Source organism: Macrotis lagotis, chromosome 6, assembly GCF_037893015.1.
Source record: "Macrotis lagotis isolate mMagLag1 chromosome 6, bilby.v1.9.chrom.fasta, whole genome shotgun sequence".
Taxonomy (NCBI): domain Eukaryota; kingdom Metazoa; phylum Chordata; class Mammalia; order Peramelemorphia; family Peramelidae; genus Macrotis; species Macrotis lagotis.
This window is the reverse complement of record NC_133663.1, coordinates 131,216,095-131,244,011: the sequence shown is the minus strand read 5'-3', so window position 1 is coordinate 131,244,011 and position 27,917 is coordinate 131,216,095. Positions and strand designations below refer to the sequence as shown.

General features: G+C 34.4%; 1 protein-coding gene across 2 annotated transcripts in view; it reads right to left on the bottom strand.

Moving 5' to 3' along the window:
• SLAIN1 (SLAIN motif family member 1) overlaps positions 1–27,917 on the bottom strand; it is a 79,054-nt gene that overhangs the window by 34,631 nt on the left and 16,506 nt on the right. For both annotated transcript variants that reach the window (XM_074191861.1, XM_074191862.1), the window contains exon 2: positions 23,631–23,767. In XM_074191861.1, the coding sequence (XP_074047962.1) occupies positions 23,631–23,767 (137 nt within the window). The remainder of the gene's footprint in view (positions 1–23,630; positions 23,768–27,917) is intronic.

The following is a 27,917-nucleotide window of genomic DNA, read 5'->3' as shown; positions in this document are numbered from 1 at the left end:
AATTAAATCACCCCATATTACACCTAATTTCAACCATCACTTTTTCATTCTAAAAACAAATTTACCCTTGTTCTTTACATGAGGGCAAATCTTATCTTGTAAGGGCATTAATTTATTGATCTGTATAGTGTTCTATGTGTGAGCCCTTTATCTCTGAAGTGAAGAACCTGAAAGGTAAAAAATCCTAATGCTGTATTTGTATGGCAGCTAGCATAGCTTCCTTAGAGATCTAGACCTGAATTTTCATCAGTGTGAGGAATCTCCTCTAGTAACACAAATTTACACTTGCTCTGTCACTTAAATTCTTGTAGAGTTGCCCTAAAGGAGAGATGAACAACTTAACAAAATAAATAAGTAAAACATAGACAACATTACATTTTAAAACTAGGTAAATATACAGTCACAAAGACGCTTATGTATAGATCAGTGCTTCCCCAACCTTTTTTTACTTGAGAATTAATTTGACACTGTTACCCTACAGTACGAAGGAAATCAAATGACTTACTCAGGGTCATGTAGCCAATGTGTCAAAGAAGAGCCTGAACTCAGTTCTTCAAGACTTGAGATTAAATTTATACCCACTAAGATGCTATTCCTCTTTTGTTGAATGAGGTTTAATAGATATTTAAGGTGATAATGATATAATGGTTGAACAACACCAAAAGACAAATGGCATAGTTATTTTTTGTTTAGATTTAAAGAACATCCCAAGACAAACACAGAAACTGTGTGAACACAATTATAAAGCACTTGTCATCCAAATAAAATAATATTTAAATAATCGGGAAAATGTCAAATGCTCATGGTTAGGTCTAGTGAATATAATAAAAATGACAATTCACCCCAAATTAAATTACTTATTTAGTATTATACCAACCAAACTACCAAATAACTTCTTTAACCAAGCTAGGGAAAAAAAAAGTAAAAAAACTCATCTGGACCAACAAAAGGTCAAGAAAAGCAAGGAAACTGATCTACCAGATCTAAAACTATACTAAAAAATGGCTGTCCATTCCCCAATTGACAAATGGTCAAAGGATATGCAAAGGCAATTTACAGATGAGGAGAACACAGCAATCCATAGTCATATGAAAAATTGCTCTAAATCAGTACTTATTAGAGAAATACAAATTAAAGCATCTCTGAGGTACCACCTCATACCTCTCAGAAAGGGCAATAACCAGAAAGGACAATGACCATTGGTGGGAGGGTTGTGGGAAATCTGAGACATTACTGCATTGTTGGTGGAGCTGTGAACTCATCCAACCTTTCTGGAGAGAAATTTGGAACTATGCCCAAAGGGCAACGAAAATGTACATACCCTTTGATCCAGCAATACCACTACTGATCTATACCCTGAAGAGATGATGAAAAAGGGTAAAAACATCACTTGTACAAAAATATTCATAGGAGCCCTGGTTTGTGGTAGCAAAGAATTGGAAATCAAATAAATGTCCTTTAATTGGGGAATGGCTTAGCAAACTGTTGTATATGTATGTGATGGAACACTATTCTATTAGAAATCAGGAGGGATGGTAAGTCAGGGAAGCTTGGAGGGATTTGCATGAACTGGTGCTGAGCATGATGAGCAGAACCAGAAAAACAGTGAACACCCCTAACAGCAACATGGGGGTGATGATCAACCTTGATGGACTCGCTCATTCCATCAGTGCAACAATCAGGTACAATTTGGGGTTGTCTGTGATGGAGAATACCACCTGTATCCAGAGAGAAAACTGTGGAGTTTGAACAAAGACCAAGGACTATTACCTTTAATTTAGAAAAAAAAAAAAAACTGATATCTTATTGTCTGATCTTGCTATCTCTTATATTTTGTTTCTTCCTTAAGGATATGATTTCTCCCTCATCACATTCAATTTGGATCAATGTATACCATGGAAACAATGCAAAGACTGGCAAATTGCCTTCTGTGGCGGTTGGGGTGAGGGAAGTAAGATTAGGGGAAAAATTGTAAAACTCAAAATAAATAAAATCTTTAAAAAAATAAAAAGTAGCTATCATCAAAACTGCCTGGTACTGGTTAAGAAGTAGGGTAATAGGGCAGCTAGGTGGTGCAGTAGATAAAGCACCAGCTCTGGAGTCAGTAGTACCTGGGTTCAAATCTGGTCTCAGACACTTAATTACCTAGCTGTGTGGCCTTGGGCAAGCCACTTAACCCCGTTTGTCTTGCAAAAAACCTAAAAAAAAAAGTAGGGTAATGGATTAGTAGGTTAGGATAGGTTCAAAAGAAACCATAGTAAATGACTACAGCAATCTACTATTTGACAAACCCAAAGACATCAGCTTCTGGAATAAGAATTCATTGACTTCTGGGATAAGAACAATTTTTGACAAAAATTGCTGGGGAAAGTAGAAAATAGTATGGCAAAAACTAGACATAGATCCACACCTCATAACCTATACCAAAATAAGGTCAAAATGGGTAGAGGATTTAGACACAGTGACCCACAGATAAATTAATAGAATAAGAAATACTCTATCAGATCTATGAAAGGGGATAAATTTATGACCAAACAAGAATTAGAGCACATTATAAACTACAAGATGAATGATTTTGACCATTTTAAATTAAATATGTTTTACACTAATAAAATTAATGCTGCCAAAATTAGAAGGAAAACAAAACTGGGAAACAATCTTCACAATTAGGAGTTCTGATAAAGGTCTCATTTCTAAAACATAAGGAGAATTGCATCAAATTTATAAGGTTACAAGTCATTCCCCCATTGATAAATGGTCCAAGGAAATGAACTGTTTTCAAACGAAGAAATTAAAAGTAGATATAAACATATGAAAAAATGATCCAAATCATTACTGATTAGAGAAAAGTAAATTAAAACAGGTATCTCTCCACACCTAACAGATGAGAAAATGGGAAAATGATCAATGTTGGAGAGGTTATAGGAAGATTAGGACAATGATTCATTGCTGGTGGAGTTGTGAATGGATCCAACCTTTCTGGAGAGCAATATGGATCTATGCACAAAAAGCAGTAACAATTCCAATTCTAGGTCTATATACAGAAGAAATTATAAAAAAGGGAAAATTCCTAAATATTCCAAAATATTCATAGCAGATCTTTCTGTAGTAGCAAGGAATTGGAAATTGAAGGGATACTCATCAATTGAGGAATGGTTAAACAAATAATGGTACATGAATACTATGGAATATTATTGTTCTGTAAGAAAACATAAATGGCTGGACTCTATAGAGAAGCATGGAATGACTCACGCAATCTGATGCTGAGCAAAGGGAGTAGAACTAAGAAAAAAATGTACACATTAACAACATTGTGGGATGAACAACAATGATGGAAGCAACTCCTCTCAGCAGCTGAGAGAGCTAGGAAAACTGAATTAGACGAGCTCTGGGCAATGTTATCCCCCATCTAGAGGGGAAAAAAGTCAAAAAGCAAAACATAAAAAACCCAACCCTTCAGAATCTTATGAACGCTTTATAAAAATTATCTCTTATGTATCTCCTTCTAATTCCTCATACCAAAAATAACTAATCCATAAACATGTTTACCAAAAATATGTATGTACAGCTAATCTGACTGTTGACCATTGAGGGGAGAGGGGTGGGAAGGAAGGGTGGAAGGAAATTTTCTAACTTAAAATATACATGTGCATATGGATGAAAATAAATTTTAAAAAGAGGTTGGACAGTGAAATAAATCCTGGCTCTGGATGTGAGAACATGAGTTAAAATTCTGCCTATTGTCACTTGAACTTCTCAGGTCTAAGTTTCCTCAACTGCAAAAACTGGGGTTAAACCAGATGGTTGGCTTCTAACACTCCTATCAATAAAGATCTAGGGTTCTTTGGATTCAAAATGCTTTAATTTCTCTTATACAAGAGGTGCACCAAAATTATCTTTAATGGGGAAGAAGTTATAGTTTCTAAAAATTATTTTAACTGTGAGTTCCAATATTATGCAGTAGTTTCGAAAAACAGGTTAAAAATAGAGTCCTGTCAAAGTCCTTCTATGACCTGAATATGGTATTGATACCTAAACCAGAAGAACCAAAAGAGAAATAGATCATAATGAATACTGATTAACAATTTTAAGCCAAATGCTATGACGAAGTTCAATTTATATTCAACTAGTTCAGTATTAGGAAAACTAGCAGCATAATTAACTGTACCAATAACAATAACAGAAAAAGCTTTTGAAAAGATACAATGTCCATTTCTTTTAAAGTCACTAGAAAACATTAAGAATCAATAGAGCCTTTCTTAAAATTTTAAGCAATATCTAAAGCAAAGAGTAAATATTATCTGTAACAAGAATGAATTTGAAGTTTTCCCAAGGATGTCTGTTTTTTAAATTGTAAAACCTTTATGTTCTTTTAATTGATACTTTATTTTTCCAAATATATGTTATGAAAGTTTTTCAACCTTCATCCAATTCATATGCATATTTTTAAGTTAAAAAAATTTGTCCTAGCTCTTGAACTGCTGAGAGGAGCAGCATCCATCAAGACTGGTCAACTCATAATGTTGTTATTAATGTGTACATTGTTGTCTTGGTTCTGCTCCTTTTGGTCAGCACCAGATCCAGTAATTCATTCTATGCTTCCTTAGAGTCCAAATATGTATGGCTTCTTATAGAACAACAGTATTTCATAACATTAATATACCACAACTTGTTCAACCATTTCCCAACTGATGGGCATCCCCTCAATTTTCAATTCTTTGGGGGGAGGCTAGGTGGTGCAGTGGATAAAGCACTGGCCCTGAAGTCAGGAGTACCTGGGTTCAAATCCGGTCTCAGACACTTAATAATTATCTAGCTGTGTGGCCTTGGGCAAGCCACTTAACCCCATTGCCTTGCAAAAAAAAAACCCTAAAAAAATTTATTTCAATTCTTTGCCACTACAAAAAAGAGTTGCTATGAATATTTTGGAACATGTGGAACTCTTCCCATTTTTTGATTTCTTCTGAATATATATATTTATATATATATAATCAGAATTGCTGGGTCAAAGGGTATGAACAGTTTTATTGTTCTTTGGGCATAGTTCCACATTGCTCTACAGAAAAGTTGGATCCATTCACAACTCCACCAGGTATGAATCAATGTCCCAATCATTAATGATTTGGAGCATTTTTATATTATTTTATATATAGACTTAATTTCTTCATTTGGAAATCATCTATTCATATCTTTTGACCATTTATCAATTGGGAAATGACATAACCTTATAAATTTGATGCAATTCTCTATATATTTTAGAACTGAGTCCTTTATCAGAACTTCTAATTGTAAAGACTGTTTCCTAGTTTTTTGCTTTTCTTCTAATTTTGGCAGTTTTGATTTTATTAGTGCAAAAACCTTTACAATTTAATGTAGTCAAAATCATTCATTTTGCAATTTATAATGTACTCTTATTTCTTGCTTGATCATAAATATGCCCCCCTTCCATAGATCTAATAGATAGAGTATTTATTGAACTATTAATTTATCTATGTGTTGTCATTTATGTCTAAATCCTCTACTCATTTGACCTTATTTTGGAATAGGGTCTGAGATGTGGATCAATGCCTAGTTTTTTCCATACTATTTTCCAGTTTTCCCAACAATTTTTTTTTAGGTTTTTGCAAGGCAAATGGGGTTAAGTGGCTTGCCCAAGGCCACACAGCTAGGTAATTATTAAGTGTCTGAGACCGGATTTGAACCCAGGTACTCCTGACTCCAGGGCCAGTGCTTTATCCACTATGCCACCTAGCCGCCCCTTTGCCAAGAATTTTTGTCAAATATTGAGTTCTTATCCCAGAAGCTGATGCCTTTGAGTCTGTCAAACATAGATTACTGTAGTGATTTACTATAGTTTCTTTTGAACCTATCCTAATCCACTGATCTATTACTCTATTTCTTAACCAGTACAGGCAGTTTTGATAACTGTCACTTTATAGTATGGTTTTTAAATCTGCTAGAGCCAAGGCCATCTTCCTTTACTTTTTTTTTCATAAATTCCCTTGATATTCTTGACCTTTCTTTGCTCCAAGTAAATTGTTACTAATTTTTTTAGCTCAATAAAATAAATATTTTGGTAGTTTTATTGGTATAGCATTGAATAAGTAATTTAATTTGGGTAGAATTGTTGTTTTTATTATATTAGCTCGACCTAACCATGAGCAATTGACATTTTTCTAATTGTTTAGATCTGACTTTATTTGAGTAAAAAGTGCTTTGTAACTGTGTTCATACAGTTTCTGGGTTTGCCTTGGGAAGTAGATTCCCAAGTATTTCATGTTGTCTATAGTTACTTTAAATAGAATTTCTCTTTCTATCTCTTGCTCTTGGGCTTTGATGTTCATATATAAATGATTTTCAAGTATGTCTATTATAACATTATTATTGAATATTGAATTAGAAATGCTAGCTATATCAATAAGAATAGGTGATGAGGAAAGAAAACTATTTCCCTTTACTGATGATATGAAGGCATATGTAGACAACCGAAGAATCAACTAAAAAAAATTAGCTGAAACAATTAAAAACTTTAGCAAAGTTGTGGGATATAAAATAAACCCATATAAACCATTATCATTTCTTTAGATTAACAACACAAGCCAACAGGAAAAGACTGGGGAAAAAATGTAAAATACTTGGGAGTCTACCTGCCAAGACAAAAAATGTTCTAAATCACTTCAGATTAGAACAATGCAAATTAAAACAACTCTGAGATACATTTCTCACTATGGCTAACATGGCAGAAAAGGAAAATTAAAAATGCTGAAAAGATGTGGAATAGGTACAATACTACACTGTTGGTAGAATGATGAATTAGTCCAGTCATTCTGGAAAACAATTTGAAACTATGCTCAATGCACTAAAAAACTGTGTACCCTGTGATCCAGCAATATCACTACTCTGTCTATATCCCAAAGAGATTTTAAAAAAGCAAAAGTAATTATATATACAAAAATATTTATATCAGCTTTTTTGTGATAGCAAAGAAATGAAAATTGATGCCCACCAACTGTGGAATAGCTGAGCAAATTGTGGAATATGATTGTGCTTTAAGAAATGATGAGCAGGACAGTTTCAGAAAAAGACTGTATACAACAACAGCAATATTGTAAGAATGACCAACTGTGAAAGCTAAGCTACTCTGATCAAGACAAGGAATTCAGAAAATTCCAAAAAACCCATGATGAAAAAATACTATCTCCAGAGCAAGAAATGAATACAGATTAAATGCATATTAAAACATACTATTTTTTACTTTCTTCATTTTTCTTGGGGTTTTGGTCTGGTTTTTTTTTTTTGCAATGTGGCTAATGCATTGTGTGTGTGTGTGTGTGTGTGTGTGTGTATGTATATAAAATCAAGATCAAATTGCTTGCCTTCTCAAGGACAAGGACTGAGTGAGAGAGAAGAAAATTAGCAACTCAATTTTTTAAAAGTATTTTTAAAAATGTATATGTAATTGGGAAATATTTAACAAAATAAAAATGTGTGAAAAAAGTCACACAAAGGAAAAATTATATCATTCTGATAACATCACACAAAAATAGTCTGATAAAATATTTACTTTATTGAGGCATTGTATTCAAAATAAGAAACAAAATTAAAATGTTACAGAAATTTCGCATGTGGGTTCATCTGCCTCCTTTATTTTTCCCATTATAAGAAGTAGCAAATCCTAAAGATCTTTTTAGGAATTAAGTTTTCCAACAACAACAAATTTAACACTTCCACCTTCACATTCATGGTGATTCTTTATTCCCTGCCCCTTTTCTCATCATCTCAGCTTGCTGTCTTCTTTCCAGATGTCTTTACTAAATCATAACAATATAATTTATCACAGTGCCCTTGGAAGGCAGAAGAAATCACCACAAAACTGGATTCAAACAAAAAACTTTCCCATTTACTAACTGTTTGACTTTAATCAAATCTCTTCATTTTCTGGACCTCAACTTCCTCATCTATTAAATTAGGAGATTTGACTAGCTGATGTCTAAGGTCCCTTCCAGCTCTAAATCTATGATCTGATTGCTAATTTTCAATCAGCAGCACTCCTTCCTCAAACTAATTCTTTGAATATATACACAGATACATATACTTAAAGTTAGAATTATTAAGTTTTATATATAGATAGATATATAGATGATATATAGATTAGATAGAGATAGAGATAGAGATAGAGATAGAGATAGAGATAGAGATAGAGATAGAGATAGAGATAGAGATAGAGATAGATATAGATAGGTATATCATACCCAGATTTTGGCTGTTTACATATACACATATTCTAAGGAAGGGAGGGAGCTATCAGGGAGTTGCTTCTGTCTTTCTTCTCTGAGCTTGGCATAGGACCTGGCACATGATCAAAGACAATTTTAAGGTACTTGTGGAGGAAAATGCCACCGTATCTAGAGAAAGAACTGTGGAGTTTAAATGAAGACCAAAGCTTATTATCTTCAATTTTTAAAAGTTTTCTTATGTATTATGACATTTTGTTTTCTCTACTGTTTTCTTTCTTCCTTTTGAAGCTGATTCTTCTCTCACAACACATTCAATATCGATCTATGGTTACAAGTGTACAGCCTTTATCAGATTGCTTTCTATCAGGGGGAGGGAGTGAAAAAAAATTTGTAAAACTCAAAACTTTGCCAAAAAATGATTGGTAAGAACTACCATTGTATGTAGTAGGAAAAAATAAATTATTTATATAAAAAAATTAAACAATCATCAAAATGTTAATAATAGGCTGTGCCAGTGTCAGCTCAATCCAACCACTATAGTAGTTTGTTTTCCATACTGGCTGGGATTATTACACATTACAGAAGAGTTGACCCTTCCAAAGGGCTAGCCATTGTGAAGTTGTTAGGAATATGAGCTGTAAGAAAGCACTGCACACTCCAACAAGGAGTAAAATTGTTAGCAAGGCAGCAGCAAGGCCCTCTCACTTTGTATAAACTCCACTATTCTCAAGGCAAATATGTGGCTTTGCTCACAAAGTATTTGTATTCAGGGTTTATTTCTATAAACTACTCTAAAATGTAGGGCTGAGCAGAAGGAATACTTTCTAATTCTAACTAGGGGCTTTAATAGTATTCTCTTATACAGATACAGGGCTCGAGGAGAAGGGAGGGAGATCTTTCCAGTTTTAAATTTGTCCCTCCCTCCATGCTGACCCCCTCAAAAAAAATCTGTAGGATATGCTAAAATTCCAAAAATTGACTATGTTGAATGAAACAAAACTTTAAAAGTAAAAAGAAGTCATTTTCAGGGTTAGACTGATTTGTTTTCTTATTAACTCAAAGGTAAGCAAAGCATCAGCTAAACAAAGTCAATTGATAAATGTACCATTCTTTCTTCCTCTCATTTTCTAAGCTCTTTTTTTACACAATTTGCTATTCCTTTCAAATAGACAATACTATCATGTAAATTTTTTTCTTTTCCTTTTTCTTAAATTCCTTCTCTTTTTCCATGGAGTTCCCTCAAATAGTATATGGAAAATTTCTCAAACTCTAAATGTTTTCCTATAACTTTGTTGCCAATTCTTCAGATGTAGTTTTAATAGTACAGTTCACAATGGAATATCACTACAGTTACAAAGTACTTTTCTAATGTATTTACCTCCAACCTTGCTAGATAAATATTATATAGAATATTATGGAGAATATTATATGGAATATATAAGTATTATTATCATCAAATCCACTTTACAGATGAAGAATCAGGTTCACTGTCTTATCCACTTTAGGTTACATAGCTAGTGCAGAGTCAAAACATAAACCAGAATCTTCTGATTCCTTAAAATAATATATGAATACTACTTAAAAGTTTTATGAAGGAAGCTTTTTGTAAATATTAAAGCAAATTGTCTACTTCACATATTAGATAGTCAACTGAGAAAATTTTCATTCAAAAGTTACCTCTGTAACCTATTAATAGTGTGACCCTAGGCTAGTCCCTTAACTTCTCACTGACTTTAATAAACTTCTTTAAATCAAATTAAAGAACTAGAAGAAGTAATTTCTTCATAAGTTCCTCCCTGTAGTGATGACCTACATATCAGTACAGAATAACCTATAAAAACATGAGTCAACACACACATACACATACACACACACACACACCCTGGGCAAATGGACATATTTTAGTCACTTGTCTACCTTTACCTTCTAAACTTTAAAAATTACTCCATAAACTCAACTTTATTAGCTGAACAAATGTTTTCCACACTTAAATGGATATTCCTCAATACTCCCTCTATCTCAAACTAAATAGATTTTGATCTGGAAGGTACCTCAAGTCAGTGAATTCTACCTCCTGAGTTTTATTGATAAGGAAGCAAAGGCACAAAGAGGTAAGATTTCACGAAATCCCATAGCTAACAAGTGATTGTGAGAGTGTTATAAAGGAGTTCTTCACTTCAAGTCAAGTCCTATCTATATTCTTATATATCAATTGTGCCATGGGCTCATGGGAACTAGAAAGGGAACTAACAAATTTTTCACAAATCTGATCTGCAGCCAAGGGAAAGCAGTTGGGTGCAAGGAGTCTCTTCTCTCTTTAGTTGAGACTCCCAAAATGTCCTGAGAGCCTTTCAGGGGTCCATAAGATAAAAATTATTTTTTAATACTATGATGTTTTAATTTTTATATGATTTATATAACAAAGCTATAACCTACATAAACAAAGTTCTTGGAGGGTATCATCAATAATTTTTAAGAGTTCAGAGACCAAAAATTCATCTTCAGAACCACTAGCTTTCAATACTTAGTACTTTTTAATAAGAAGGGCAGCTAGATGACTCAGTGGATAAAGTGCCAAGCCTAGAGTCAAGAAGACTCATCTTGAATTTAAATCAGGCCTCAGATACTAATTGTGTGGTGCTGGGCAAGTCACTTAATCCTGTTTGCCTCACTTCCTTCATCTGTGAAATGAGCTACAGAAAGCAAAGGAATCAAACCAGTATTCTTTGCCAAGAAACCACAAGTGAGGTCATGAAGAGTGGGACACAATTGAACGTCAACTTTTTATCAAAGAACGATGAACAGGGATATTCTTTTGAATCATTTTTAGAGTAACCTTCAGACTCAATTTTGACTAATTCTCCCTACTACTATCCATCTTTTGACCCTCCAAGAAACTACTGGCACTGGACAACTTGGATATTTAATCTTCAAGGATTAGTTGAGACCAAGAGATTTTTGACTGTCTAAAAATCAACTGTTTTGAAGGGAACAAAGGACTCACAAAGGAACACTTAGGGGAGACAATGTAAATATTCTACTAACATCTCCCCTCTCCCCAGGAAAGTCCACATTATCAGGACTCATTGTCACTATTTCTGTGGGCGACCTCTAGTTTACACCATTATTGAGGTAGAGAAGGAATAACTTTTCATTTAAACTAGCAGCCTCTGTGGCATTGGCATAACGAAAAGTCCTGTGTCTCAGGTTGCAGTTGATGCCATTACAGCACTAAAGAATTAGGAATCTTTTGCCATTTCCCTTTCCTTTTCTTAGAAATGTTGGCTGAGACTCCCATCAAAATGACCTAAACATTCAGCCTGCAGTGAAACTAGCTTTGAGCTGAAACTAGCTCAAAGCACTTGTATCACCTTTTCAATCCTTCTCAAAATCTCCTTTGTTCCTGTATCTCTATCCACTCAACTGAAAGCTTTACCTCTTATTTTAATGGGGAAAAAATTGAGGCCATTTTCCAAGAGCTCACTCTTCTCCCCTCCCCTCATCTCATATTATCACGTCTTCTAACTATTTCACTTCTGTCTCATATGAAAAGGTGATGCCTCTCCTTGTCAAGGCAAAACCTTCTAGAATATCTTCTCCAGTAGACTTACTCCCTCTATCACCCATATTCAAAATCATCATCATCATCATCTCATCCCCCATATGATAAAAATAATATATGTCCTATCATTTATTTGAGAAAGACAATTTCCACAGCAATCTGTCATTTTATTTTACTGATAAAGGGTAAGGAGATTCATGTTGCTAACAAATATCATTATAACAGCTATTCCTAAACATTTGTCCCTTAACATCCACAAGAAAAAGTCTCCCTATTAAGTATAAAATAAATTAAAAATTCATTTTGCAGACAGTAATCTAGGCAGAGAGGCTAGGTTATTTAACAAAGACTTTTAATACCAAATGATAGCATGTTGAAAAAAGAAAATAATTTTATATATTCCTAGGCATAAAGTGCTAATTATCAAAGAAAAGAGTAAAAATATTTAGAAATTTAGAAAAAAAAAGTCTATGTAAAAATAAGCTATTTAACCTATGGAAGAAAAGACCAAATAAAGGTAAATATGTATCTGTAAATCATGTTATCCAGATGGTAAAGAGCTATTTAAGAATAGATTACATGGAAATTGGTTTAACCTGAGATTTCTAATAGAATAGGAAACACAACATTAAAATAGATTGTTAAAGGAGGATTTGGAATCTATTTCTATAAAGATCTTTAAGAATATATTATCTGGTATAGTTCTGACTACAGGATTACATATCACATAAAGTTCTGGTTAGTGAAAGACTAAGGTAAGAAACAATTAAAAAACAAAACATAATTCAGTGCTAAATTTCTAGCAAAAAAATCATAATACTTAGACATGATTACTGGGATATTTAGTAAAATTTAAAGTCATAAAATCTGAAATCAAATCCTAACACTGCAAATTATATATATGATTGGACTAAATAGTTCCACTACCAAACTATACTTGTTCATTTCAGCAGTATTACAAGTTTATATCAATGATCCTATGAGAAGCTTGTGCTCTAAATCCTAAGTCTTAACCCACCACAAAAATTTCCAAATTTCTCATAGTATAATATTATAATATTTCAAATTGCTATAATACTTCAAGTTATAATATTTCAAAGAAGAGAGCTAGAATGTGAGCTAGAACAGAGCAGGGGGTAGACTTCATTTGGAGAATTTAGGAATAGAAAAGATTTATTTGAAAGATAGTGTGACAAAATAGCTAAACAGCTATTCTTATAATCAGGAAAACCAAAAATCATACTTTGATACAAACTACTGTGAGATCATGAGCACATCATTTAAACTCTCGTAAATTCAGGCAATTAGATCTGAAAGTTGAAGAAGGGTTGCTGAACTATATGGTATGGGTAGAGTTTGTTTTCATGCTAGGAGTTCTCAACATAAATTAGAGTTAGACTAAATAATTTGGGGAAATGCGAGTATGATTGAGGCATTTAAATTATAAAAAAGGCATAAAGGAAAGGATGTGAATTGATTTAACCTTTCTGAAGAGCAATTTGGAAATATGCCCAAATTGTGCATATCCTTGACGCAACAATACCACAAAGAGATCACAAAAAAGGGTAAAATTTCACATGTGCAAAATTATTTGGAGAATGATTGGACAAATAATGGTATATGAATGTGATGGAGCACAATTATTGTCCTAAAACAAATCATGAGGGTAGGAATTTCAGAATAGTCTGGAAAGACTTGCATGAACTGATGCTGAGTGAAGTGAGCAGAACCAGAAGAATGTTGTACATACTAATGGCATCAGGTGAAGTTCAACCATGATGAATCTGTTCATTTCAGCAACAAACAATCCTGGATGATTCTAAAAGACTTGTGATTGAAAATACCATCCATATCCAGAGGGGAAAAAAAATTATGGAGTATAACTGCAAACCAAAATTTACTTATTATCTTCAATTTTTAAAAGTTGTCTTATGTATTGTTTTTTTCTCTAATGTTTTTCCCATTTTGATTTGATTTCTCTTTCACAACATGAATAATTTTATGTTTAACAGTTATACATGTATAACCTACATTAGATTGTGTTCTATCAAGGGGAGGGAAGGAAGGGAGGGAGAGAAAAAAGTAAAACTCAAAACCTTGTTTAAAATGACTATTGAAAACTATCACTTAAAAAAAAGAAAACTATCACTTGCATGTAGTTGAAAAATAAATAAATAAAATATTTCTTTTAAAAAAGAAAGAAAAGGAGTTTGAACATGCATAAGGCAACTCATCTGACTGAACTACAAAATTTCCTGTTAGAGAAATGATGGAAAATAAGGGCAATGGAATAATTTTTGGAGTCATTAGTCGTAGAGGAAAAGAGCCCAGACCAAACAATTAGGGAACCATCATTAATTTGTTAAGCAATGAGATTTATATGATGAAATGCTCCACAAAAACTAGCAGCCTTCTGGTTTAGCTGGAAAATAGTGACTTAGAAAATATACAAACTATAAGAGAGAGAGAGAATTAAAATTATCTGATCCAGGAAAATATTGAAAGTGAAGTTAGATATGAATTTAGAATGAAAGAAACATCAATTAGTGTTTAATAAAAGTTACAACAAAAGATTTTTCAATAGGATAAGGATTCAGACAGGAGCTTGTTAAGACAACAGACAAATGTAGTAAATATTTTCAGGCAGTCAACAAAAATTCACTAAAAGCCTACTGGCAGGTACAGTGTGATGTACTGGGAATACAAAAACTTAAAAATCAAAGGCAGTCCCTGCCTCTGAAGAGCTTATGATCTAATAGGGAAAGACAATATGCCCCCAAAAAGCTAAAAATGTGGAAAGGGGCATGATGGAGAAATCTAAAAAATTCCAAAACTAGTTTAGCTGAAGGGTAAGTTAGAGTCAAACTGGGCTGAGACCTTCTTTTAAATAGAGACTCAACAGACATTGCCATGTCCTCTAAGCAGACAGTACAATCAGAAGAACAGGGGGTATTGATGAACTATGAGTGCTATGAACAATGATGTTTCCCAATGATGAGTTTCCTGGGAAAGAAAAGATAGAGATTTAACACGGAAAATTCCAAAGAAGTCCAAAAGAAGTAAGCTGCTGAAAAATGCATACTGTTGTATATATTCTGAAAGTGATAAGAATGTCTATTCCTTAGAAGAGAATAGTGCACAGAAGAAAGGAAGTCTGAGCAAAAAATAATATTTTTCTTTTGCAATAGGTAAAAATCCTGTGTGTGTGTGTGTGTGTGTGTGTGTGTGTGTGTGTGTGTGTCTGTGTGTGTGTTGGACCAGTCCTAAGACTTCATCCATAAAGGCAACTCTCAGCATTAAAACTCACTCCATTGATTCAAATTGGCAACTCATAACATAGTTCAGTACCTCACCCTGGTCATTCAGTTAGTATGTGTCAGAGGTAAGATAATCCAGGAGGCAAAGTAGTATAGAAGAATGAGCAATGATTCAGAGGATTTGAATTCAAATTCTACCTCCAATGTTTCTTTAGGTAAATCTTTCAACCTTCTTGATCTCAGTTTCTTTATCTGTAAATCTAAGAAGCTGAATTAAATGGCTCCAGAGTCTCATACAACTGCACATCTATGAAACCATATTTTTCATTCCAAGATTAATGCTACTATATTTCCTTTCAAATATCCTTTTAAAGAAATAGATACATACATAGAAATTACAGGGTAAACTAGGAGGCTAGATGCACCTAATCTATAATCTAAGACAAAGATCTTGGAATAAAACTAAAGAGGTTGCCACATGATTACAAAAAAAGACAGTATGAAAATTTCAAGACTGAACAGATCCAAATCTTTACTTCGCTTCGCTTTTGAAAATGTGAAAGATGGGGTGGCTAGGTGGCACAGCGAATAGAGCACTGGCCCTGGAGTCAGGAGTACCTGAGTTTAAATCTGACTTCAGACACTTAATAATTGCCTAGCTGTGTGGCCTTGGGCAAGCCACTTAACCCCATTGCCTTGCAAAAATCTTAAAAAAAAAAGAAAGCAAAAAAACAGAAAATGTGAAAGATACGAGTCGTTATATTTTCAACAACCACCACTTCGACAAAGTGTTCAGGATAGAATACATCTAAAAAATCTCAAAAGACAGAAATAATGTATGAAATCATACAGTAAATATGAGAGAAATGAGTGAAAAAATGATTCCAGATTTATCGAAGTGCAAATGAACATGAGATATTGGCCAAGTTATGTGGTAACGTTTTATTGAACCCATCCCAGAGTAGAACTGCCCATCCTAGAAATGCTTTCTCCAAGAAATATCTTTATGTTACAATGATTCACTATCTCCCTGCCCTTCCTGACTGTAGCGACTTTCCAACACTATATTGGTAGACAGGCACATTGTAGCTTTCAGGTTCAAGTGAGTATCAATTTAAAATGTCCTAGTTCATGCTGTTTAAGATCCTAGTAGCTTGGGTAAAACATATCCAAGAAACCCTTCTTTCCATCTCCTTCTATCATAATCCAGCAGAGGCACCAAAATTATCCTTTAAACCTATTCCTCAAAATTTGCCCATTTCTTCTAAGGGTAAGATATCTAAAGACTCCTAAAACTTTAGAGTCATTCATGCATGTATCTTTTTGCTTTGTACTGTTTACATTTCCTGTCATATCCCCGTCCCCAAACCTTTCCAAAGGGAGTGAAAAGAAGGGTGGAAGGGGGCAGCACAGTGGATAGAACACCGACCCTGGAGTCAGGAAGACCTGAGTTTAAATTCAGCCTTTAAACTACCTAGCTGTGTGACCTTGGGCAAGTTACTTAATCCCACTGCCTTGTAAAAAATCAAAAGAAAAAAAAAGGAGGGAGGAAAATTCAGTGAAACTTGTTATTAAAAAAAAATCTGACATATTCAGTGTTCCCCACCCCACTTCAATCTAGATAAAGAAGTGATAGAAAGGGAGAGAATATTTTTTTCATATCACTTTAGTATCAAGCTTGTTCATTATAATTTCACAGCATCCACATCTTAGTTGTTGCTATTCTGCCATTTATGCTATTTTAGTCATTATGTTTATTGTTTTTGTAACTATGCTTACTTTACTCAGCATCACCACTATGCTGTCTGGGAGTGTGAAGTAGAGTATCTTATTTTCTAGAGATGACCTGTGGTCCTTTATTTTTCGTAGCCAGAAATTTTTGGCAGTTATTTCATATTTTCTGAATTAGGTTGTTCAGATTTTTTTTAAGTCATGCTTTTCTAGAAAACTTGTAATCCTTATCTTATTTCTAGATATCCTTTCTTAAAGTCTCATTACTTTAGCTTGTGTAAAAAATCACATGTTCTTTTTATGCTGTTGTCTTTTGCTTCTTTTCTGCTAATTTTCTGCTTATTTTGTATACAAAATTTACTCTTCTTTCTTTTGCTTCTTTAAAGAGACTTCAACATGAAATCAATGTTTTCTCATTAGAACATGAGAACTTTGTAAGATTTCTGTGTTTGGTCATTTTTCAGTCAAGTCCAACTCTTATGAGCCCATTTAGGGTTTCTTAGCAAAGATACTAGAATGATTTTCTGTTTCCTTCATTTTACAAATGTGAAAACATGATTAACTTACTTGCCCAGACTTACATAACTATGAAGTGTTTGGGACCAGATTTGAACTCAGGAAGAGGAGTCTGACACCAGACCAGGCATTCTATCCATTAAGCCACCCAGATGTAATTTTATTGAGCTAGGAATTATGAATTCCTATATTCATTTCTCATTTTTTTCTTTCAGGTATTATCTTTTAAACCATTCTAAAATTTCTTGTGACATTTCCATGCTTTCTTGGAATTCCACTGGACTATTTCATTAGAAATATTTAATTTTCCTTTGCCTTATGAAATGTGTTATGAATTTTATAATCTCTCCAAGGATTTGGTACTCACCTTTCCTTCTTTTTTGAATCCTCTGTTAATTTGTCTGTTTATGCACAGGGTTTCTATTGAGTTTTCTTTCTATCAAATTGTCCAGTATTTCAATCTTTTTTTCTCCTGGTATATTCTTCTGTTGCTTTCTTACTTCTTAACTCACAAAGTTGTGTAAGGCTAAATTTCTTCCCTTCAATGGCTCGGCTGAATTACTCACTGCTACTTATTGCAGTTTGGAAGGAACATCAGGAGCACATTCTGGGAAGAATCCCTGCAGATATCCCTAAGAAGCTAGGGACAGCCTCAGGTTCCCTCCTCATCTTTCCTCCTGCCCCCCGCCCCAGTTGTCTTCAGGTAGTGAGCAGAGGATGAAGTATACACACAAAGTCTTCATTCACAGCAAGAATGAGGTCCAAATTTGGACTCAATACAAAATTTCACAAGGTCCATCAGTCCTTCCATGTAGGGATCATGAAGGCAGGTAGAAAAGAATGCTAAGTGAACACTAAGTATTCACATTCTCTGATGTTAATTTCTAAGGATTCTACCTTGATCACATTCTCTTGTTCTTTCCCCTATTCAGCTGTAATTTTTCTAGATCTAATGCATAATTACTCTTTTGGGAGATTTCTGAGGTCTAGAAAAAGGTCACCATCTTGCTGGTGCCAAGAACCAGAAGTCTTGAATATTCTTGATGCTTTCCTTCTCCCTCTATCTCTACATATTCTATCAGTTGTAACATTAATTCTGCCTCCAAATGGTCTCAAATCTATGCCCTTCTCTTTTACATATGGCTAATATCCTAATTCAATCTGCATCACCTCTTTGCCTGTACATCTATAATGGCTTTCTAATTGGTCTCAATGCTTCTAGTCATTCTCTTCCTTAATCCATCCCCTCTACATATTTGTCAAAATAATCTCCTTTAAATATAAATCCAACCAGGACATTCAGTGGCTTCTACTGCCTATAAGATAAAAGAGTAATTTCCTATCTGGAATTTAAGGCCTCTATAATGTGGCTTTCACCTATCTACCTTTCTAGCCTTGTTTCACAGACCACATTCTAGATAAACTAGACTATTAGCTCTTCCCCAAACAATATTCTATCACTTACCTCTGAATGGAGCTTCTTCCTTCTCTAAACCCCACCACTCCATGCCTGGAATGTACTCCCTTTTCAACTTCTCAGAATCCTTGTCCTCTACTAAGACTCAGTTCAAATATTATCTCTCCACTGACATTTTCCCCAATGTTCCTTCCTCCCCATTCTTGCAGTTGTTAATGTTCCTTCCTCCCCATTCTTGCAGTTGTTAATCTCTAGCCCTCTTCAATTTTCTTTGTGAAATATGTACCTCAAAGGGTAGAAACTGTCCTGTTCCTATCTTTGTATCCATAGTACCTTGCATATAGAAGTTTGGTAGCTGTTCTCACTAAACTGAATTGAAGGTCATTAAAAGCAGAACTAAAAAATACAAAATAGTCCTTTTAGTATTCTAATATACTCATGAAATGATACATACTTACTTATCTCAACATTTCAACTTAGACTACACTTTCCCACGAGGATTAAACTCTAATCCAAACTAAGAAAAATTACATACTGAAGAAAAGAGCAAGTTATTTCTTACGGGCATTTGAGCAGGTAGTACTTCACAATAACTAATATGTAAGTAATTTAATATTTTCCTAAGAAACACCTTTCCAATCAAATTGAGAAAAAAAGTCAAGAACAATAGAGAACTAGAAAAAAGATTAACATAAATACTAGTAAATGAAAAAGATCATAAACTATTTTATGTTCATAAAAATATATGTGAATGATTTTATGTTCATAAAAATATATGTATCTACATAAATACATACATATTATCTACATGGATATATATATATATATTTATATGAAAAATGTGTACATGTATATACATACATGTGTAGATGTACATAAAAGCCCCTAGTGGTAAAACACAGACATTAGGAACAATCAACCTAAATCAATCCCTTGGGAACATGGTCCTGTCAATTTCATCCTATGGTCCCCTAATCTCTAAGGCTAAGGAGTTGATAAAATGGTAGGGATCTCACTTAGATAGCCCCAATCTAAATATAAAATTAAAATTGCATGCCAGAAAGTAACAACAAGCAATTTATCTGGGAAATCTCTTTCTGAAGGTCTCTGGGTTGCACTTCTCAAAGGACCGAGAATTTTTATAAAAGTTTCCTAAAATGAACTGTTTAGAAAACAGCAGAGTAACTAATGCCTAGAAATCTGAGCTGAAGGAGATAGAATCTTGGGCCATGCAAAAGAGTCTTTGGCTGTGTTCCAGGAGACAGATGCTTGATAAGCCTCTTAACTTCTTCTTGGCTGAATCAGTGTAGCTTTTTAAAATTAAATAGCCACCTTTAGAACCTAAGAAGATCATTCTGAGTTGATCTGAATTTCTTTTTTTTTTCCACTGGTTAGGATTAGAGGACAACACTAAATAATAGCTAAGGGAACTAACTAAACAAGCTAATAACCAAAACAAGAGAGCAGCTCAACATTATGTATAAAGATTCTGAAAAAAGCCTCAAAGCAAAGGGTGAGAGTTGTGCTCATTTAGTTGGGAAAAGGTCCCAGGAGTGATAAATGATCACTGGAAAAATAGGACCTAAATGTGCATGATCACAGTCAAGGAAACTTCCACACAGCACACTAAAATGTGATGTGCTTTGATTCATCTCATAAGAACACTCAGCTGTGTTAAACTATACTATCATATTAACCATATACAAGATGCTTCTAATACTCAAGTATCTAAAGAATATCCAAGTGCTTTAAATTCTCAACTGTACAATGATAAAAACATGGTGGATATTTAGGACTGAAGACACAAAAGTCCTTATGAATTTACCTTATAAGTATTTCCATTTTGCTATGGGAAAAATTTAGAATTATAGTATGATCTCCACCATGACAAAAATCTGGAACTTTAGTTATTTAATATAGAGAAAGATGAGCAAAATCAGATTAGAAATTGAATAATTGTTAAGTAGACAAAGCGTGAAAGAACAAGGAAAGAAAAGATCAGAAAGGTAGTCTACACTTTTTTATTATTAAGCAATGGGTTGCATTTATATCTGTAATTTGAGGTTCTTCATTACTAACAAATATTTATGATAAAGAAATAGGATGGTACAGCAGAAAGAGTCATGAACTGAGGGTCAAAGTTTTGTCAATGCACCTCTATAGGCGATCTTTCCTCTCCCGTTCTCTGTTTGACCCTGGGCAAGTCATTTAACATCCTAGTCATAGGATTTGTAAAACTGGAAAAATAAAAGCAGGCTGTTGAAATTAAAGGGATTACGACAACAAATGGTTAATTGTGGGAACTAAGTGAACCATAATGACTCCATTGTGACTAATCTAGAGCTAGCACAGTTCTTTTTCTATTCAATTATTAACCTAGTGCAACTTCTATCTTGTGAGAAAACTTTATTTAATTATGGGAACTGGGAGAAAATCTTATTGTATTATTTGAATCTAGTTCTACAAAGCTGGGAAATTGGACCCACCTTTACCTTCTGCTTAAGAACTGAGAATCTAAATTATGCTGACCAGAAACCTAGTTAGATCCAAAGACAGATGCAAGGAGTTTACTCACAATTGTACATCTTAAGCAATCCATATTCTTATCTGAAAACTAGTCCTACACGGATCAATCAGCTATTATTTTCATGTTATGATTGTTCACAGACACTTGGAGGACACCTCTTCTGTTTTTAGGAAATTGCACTTATTCATTCTCCCCCTCCCAACTTAGAAGATCCCTAATCTTTAATCCTATTAGAAATCAGATTTCCCAATGTTGTATTATTTTCATTTAATTAATTGGCCCTATTTAATGACTTTTAATGTATAAAAGTCTATATACCCTTGTATGGGGGGGGGAAGTTCCAGGTCTGCTTCTACTTTTGTTAGACAATTGCCAAGCATTGTTTGATAAAGCAATATGCTAGGTAGATTATACCTTTGCTTCCTCTGTCATTTCATCTTTCACCTAACACAAGCACCTACCTCCCAGGGTTGTTATAAAGATCAAATGCTTTGCAAACCTCAAAATACTTGCTCTTATTAGGAATAAATATGATCTGGTTCAACTTTCATTTTAAAGATTAGAAAACTGACTCTCAAAAGTAGTTCTTAGAGCATGACTCTCAAGAGGGGAGGAACATACACAAAACACACATAAATGCATACACACAAATACAATCCTAAAAAATGGAGAAAACTCTCATCACATTCAACTTAGATCAATGTATACCATGGAAACAATGTAAAGACTAACAGGCTGCCTTCTGTGGGGGGTGGGGGGAGGGAAGCAAGATTAGGGGAAAAATTGTAAAATTCAAAATAAATAAAATCTATTTAAAAATAAATGAATAAATAAAAATAAAAAATGAAGAAAAGAGATGAATTTCAATGTTTAATTTTTTTTAAAAAATAACACTTTTTAATGTTTCCCTTGCTTGGGGTAAGTAGTTCTTCTCCCCCCCAATTCCAATTTCCTATTCTGAATTCAGTTTTCAATACCACTGTCCAAGTGACACAAGGACAGAAATTCATTAACTTCAATTTACAGACAAAATACATTTAAACATTCCTATCCAAAGAGTTGACTGGGCTAATTGGATATTTGCAATCAAACAACTATATTCACAGCCTGGTTCTGGGATTACTGTCCCATAATGGAACATTTATACCACTCATCATGATACAGGAAAAAGAGCATTGAAACTACAGTCAGAGAACCTAGGTTTCACATCCTCTATTAAGGATTATTGTGTTTTGTAATCAAGGAGGATCATTACATCAAGTGAATGATGACATGAAATGCACACCTTCTCAACAAGACTAATATAGGGGATATTCATGGTTTCATATACAGTCTTCTTTTTTTTGTTGTTTTTTTAAGTATAGGGAAATACTTATACTGATTATTATATTCATAATAATTAAAAGAATATTTTTTAAAGTTTATAAAATTAAGTAACATGTTTAAATTATTTCATTCTTTTATTTTTGTGGTATTCATTATATTATTGTGCTCTCCATACGTTTTTCTCAGCATCTCTAAACATTTTTATAAACATGTCAATATTCCCAGAATAACAGAAAAGTGCTATTGTTCTTTATCTATCAGATGAGGAAGTAGAAGTTTTGAGTCGCCCAAATCCCCAGTGATGACAGAGCTCTTAAAATTGCACTTAAAATGAGAAGGGCATTTCATTTACTTATTTTAGACAATTCCTACCAATAGAACGAGAAAGTACATTTCATACACAGAAGCTAGAAGAAATCCAAAGAAGAAATATATTGATTTTAGAAACAGCAAATCAGGAGGAAAGAGAACTCAGGGTTCCTACAGAAGGCTTATTATAATGATTACCAACTGAATTTAAGGATGAAATCCTAGGATTTGCTGGGAATATTGATTGGAGAGAAGACTTCTCAACATAATTAGAGGAATGCTTAACAATTCTCACACCCCATTATGCCTCATAAAGCTATAAGAAATTGAAGATCAGGATCAGTCCCCTTGGGTGAAAGCGAAGGGAGTTAACAAATTGGTATCATAACTGTTATCTTGGAACTTAACCATTTTTTTGCAAACCTCAAATGACTGAAACATTTATTTACTAGTATTTTTATAATACAAGAGTCACAAAGAGGTACACAACATTATATCAGGAATTTATTTGTCACTATCATTATGAGTGACAAAAAAAAGGACCTTTGGCAAAAAAAAAATTCAGGTAAAGGGTACAAGTACAGAGTTTCACAAGGACATATTTCAAAGCTCTTATTGCTTAAATATTTAAATGGTGAATTTAATTCAAGAACTATATGTATCAATTACAATAATAAATGCACAAAAATTTAAAATCAAGACAATGACTGTTAGTTACAATTATTAAAAAAAAAAAGTCCGAACTCACCTTGCTCCAATCTGAAACAAAGTGAACGTTTTGCAGCTTCCATCTCAGGTGTTGGATTATCCAAGACCCGGCGACACCACTGCAGAGGGCTCATTGAGTTTTCTGGTAGACTGCATGCTTTAGAAGATGTGTACAACCTTAAAATTAAAAAAAAATACAGCATTTAAATATATTGTCTTTTCTCTAGATAATAAAAGCAAGGCAATGAACAATGTAAAAATAGAGAAAAAGCTTAATTTTCACTTCTAATTAGTTAGAAATATTTTCCCCAACAACTCTATAAATAGGATGTTCCATCAAAGATAAATATTCCCAAGGAGAAAGCAAACTTCCAACTTGTTATCCTCTACATTTTTGTGTAAGTTAAATGCTTTAGGCTGCCAGTGAAGTTCATTACCATTACATGGCATTCTTTCCCTCTAGAATACAATCCTTGATTTTCAAACTTTTATGAGATTCTATATCCAATTTGTTATTTGTTTCTCTCTGATGCCAGCCAAACAAAAAACTTCAAGAGAAGGTACCTAGCTATAAAAGGAAGATCCCTAAAATTTCCATTTAAGTATTCTATAAAAGTTCCATAACCACCATGTCATATTAAAGCATTTGATGGTGCTCAAAATGTTAATTCTGTGTATTTTAAATAGACTATCAACAAAAAAGTATTCAACAAATGAATTGCTCCTAAGAGTATTAATCAAATTCAATTAATCAGATCACACCATTCCCTGATACCAGGTAAATGAAATCAGGTTAATTGTGGTATTTCTTAAATTAGCAATTTTTATTCTAATTACAAATCATAGTCATTGAAGTTATTTCCCCTGAAGGCCTCTTAGTTCCAGTTACTGTATATTCTCAAAATAATATTTCTTTAAAAAAGAAAAAAATTCTCTACAACTAAGTGATTCCAGCGATACAGACTATTTTTTCATTTAAATATACTAACACTAATCTTTTGGAATTTTGGGGGATATTTCTGAGATAACTGAAGGTCAATCAAAATCTTTTATTATTTTAACTATTTTTATTAATGAGTATTAATATTTATTAATAATCGATAAAAACTCTAACACTGGAATCTATGAAAATTTGTCATATATATATATATACATCTACAGAAATAGAAGGCATGAGTCAAAGGTTGATGCTTTCAATAGCTATGCTGTGAGTTTCTTTCTGAAAAGTTCTACTAGGCTACTTTTTGTTTCATTAGTCATCATAAAGGACAAGTAGGGGAAATATATCAGCCTATATCATGGATATAGTTTTTCAAGATAAATGAACAAATGTACCAAAATTGTCTTTTCCTGCAGTTTTTTCCTTTACTCTCCAGAAAGTTATCATTTCACTGAATGCTGTTACAATGTCTTGTGACCTGTCAAAAGTTATCAAGACATCTATTTTATTTATGAATCAGTAACAAAACCAAACTTCCTTGTCAACTTCAAACCACTCTTCCATCTCAGTTGTACTAAGCTGGTTGACAGGATGTAAAGGAGAGGCTGAGTGACAAAGATGAATAAGGCAAGCTTATCAGATTGCTCTCACAGATCTCAGTCTATAGAGGGAGAAAAGAAAAGCATAAAAAGACTATAAGGAAGTAGTCCTTTTGGGATACTGGCAGCTAACCCTATTGACAAAATTCTTGATTCTCCGACACCTTCCATGACTTCTAGCATAAGAGTTTTCTCCTGGTCCTTTTTCCACTGACACTCCTGTTCCTTAAGCACTTTAAGATTAGAGGCATACCTATTCATTCAGCAAGTATTTTATTTCTTTCCCCTATGACCTAGAATAGAGAATAGAGGAAACAAGTCTCCTTTTAGGAGATTTACAAACTCTAAGGAGAACAGATATAGAAGAGAAAGGGATCTCAGAAATTATCTCAGAGAGTGGTTGTTACCATTTTCTCATTTTTATAGATAAGGAAACCAAGAACAGGGTACATTAAAGTAACTTGTCCAAGAGTAAATTAAAATAGTTAATACGAAGCTGGATGGAAACAGATACCAGTTAACTGACTGACTAGATCCCAAAGCCTGTGGTTCAAGAGTCAGTGCTCCTTCCACTGAACTACACTGCCTACTGTATAGAAATAAATCAATATAAAATATGGAAAAAGTAAACAAAAAATCACAAAGTAATTTGGGAGTAAGACCTGGTGGAAGAGACACTTGAACTGAGTAATAGAGGATATTTAGTATTCTAAAAGGTAGAAGTGAGGACAAAGCAGGCAAATCTGGCTGCAATGAAGTATTCAAGGAAGAGGGGATAAGATAATGTAAAATCATTCTTGGAAGACATGGAGACAGTTTGTAAAGGGCTTTAAATAGCAAACAGAAGAGTCTATAAGAAGTTAAAGGATCTTAAGCAAGGAAGTGACTTCCTCCAATTCTTTTCAACAACACACAATAAGAATGAAGGAGGCAGATGATGGAAGCATGGGAGAGACTCACAAACTGAAAGCTTATTCATGAGATTACTAGGGAAGACCATGAGACATAATGTCAATAGCTCTCAATCCTTCTCTCCCTCCTTCCACAGAATGGCAAATATAAAAAGATGCTGAGAGACAAAACCACTGTAACCAAGATCAAAAGAAATGTAGTCAATTGGGAAACCATTTCTGAAACTAGTTTTTCTGACACAGGACTCATTTCTAAAATATACAGAGAACTGAGTCAAATTTTCAAAAAAAACAAGCCATTCCCCAATTGCCAAATGGTCAAAGGATATGCAAAGGCAATTTATAGCTGAGAAAATCAAAGCAATCCATAGTCAGATGAAAAATTGCTCCAACTCATTACTTATGAGAGAAATGCAAATGAAAGCATCTCTGAGATACCACCTCACACCTCTCAGACTGGCCAATACCAACAGAAAGGACAATGATCAATGTTGGAAGGGATATGAGAAATCTGGGACACTAATACATTGTTGGTAGAGTTGTGAACTCATCCAACCTTTCTGGAGAGCAATTTGGGATTATGTCCAAAGTGCAACAAAAATGTGCATACCCTTTGACCCAGCAATATCACTATTGGGTCTATACCCTAAAGAGATTATGAAAAAGGGTAAAAACATCACTTGTACAAAAATATTTATAGCAGCCCTGTTCATAGTGGCAAAAAATTAGAAATTAAGTGAATGTACCTCAAATGGGGAATGGCTTAACAAACTGTGGTATATGTATGTCATGGAACTCTATCTTTCTATTAGAAACCAGGAGGGATGGGAATTCAGGGAAGCCTGGAGGGTGATGAGCAACCCTGATGGATTTGCTCATCCCTTCAGTGCAACAACCAGGGACAATTTTGGGCTATCTACAATGGAGAATACCATCTGTATCCAGAGAAAGAATTATGGACTTTGAACAAAGACCAAAGACTATTACCATCAAATTGGGGGGGAAAGCATTATATTATTATGTAATTTTACTATCTCATACTTTAATTTTCTTCCTTAAGAATATTTCTCAGGAGGCATAGCCAAGATGGTGACAAGCGAAGATCCTGTCTTAGGAGCTCCCTCATAAAACTTCTAAATGAAGGACTCGAAGTAAATTTTCGAGAGACAGAACCCACAGAGGGACCCAGTGAAGCAGTTCTCCTACTCAAAGTAACCTGGAAAAGAGTAGAAAGGCTCTGCTCCCTGGGGTCAAAGGGTCAGCCCACCAGAGGGGTGGCCCACCAGAGCGCAAGAACTTCAGCCTCCCGGAGGCAGCCCCAGGGCGCTGGAAGCGAGGGCTCACAACAGCGGGGGAGTTTCCTGATCTACACCCCCAGGAGCATCAGGCACAAATTAGGGGAACAACTGGGGACCTCTACCAGAACAAGCACGTGAAGCCCAGCCCTCAGGGCACACAGCAGAGTGGCCAAGGCAGTCCAGATCCAGGAAACAGAAGCAGGCAGAGCCGTTAAGCAGGAGCCCCCAGGGCATGAGCCCACTGAACCTAGGGAAGGGAGTGAAGAGAGACTGTCATGCTCTGTCCTCTGCCCCTGGAACAGGACTTTGGGGTTCTGACCACATTCAGGTCCTGATCACAGTCTAGGCCCCGCCATAGAAGAGCAGGCCCCCCCCCCACTTCAGCCCTGTGGCAGAGGGGGGTGCTTATGGTCATTCACAGACCAGGAGGGAGGACTGAGCCTCACAATACTGAGACCATTGTGGGAGTGTCCCAAAAGCTCAGGAGCACCCCGCAAAACAGGCTAAGGCTAGGAAAATGAGCAAGCAGAGAAACAAGAGGAACACCACTGAGAAATATTTTGCATATGAGCCCAAGAA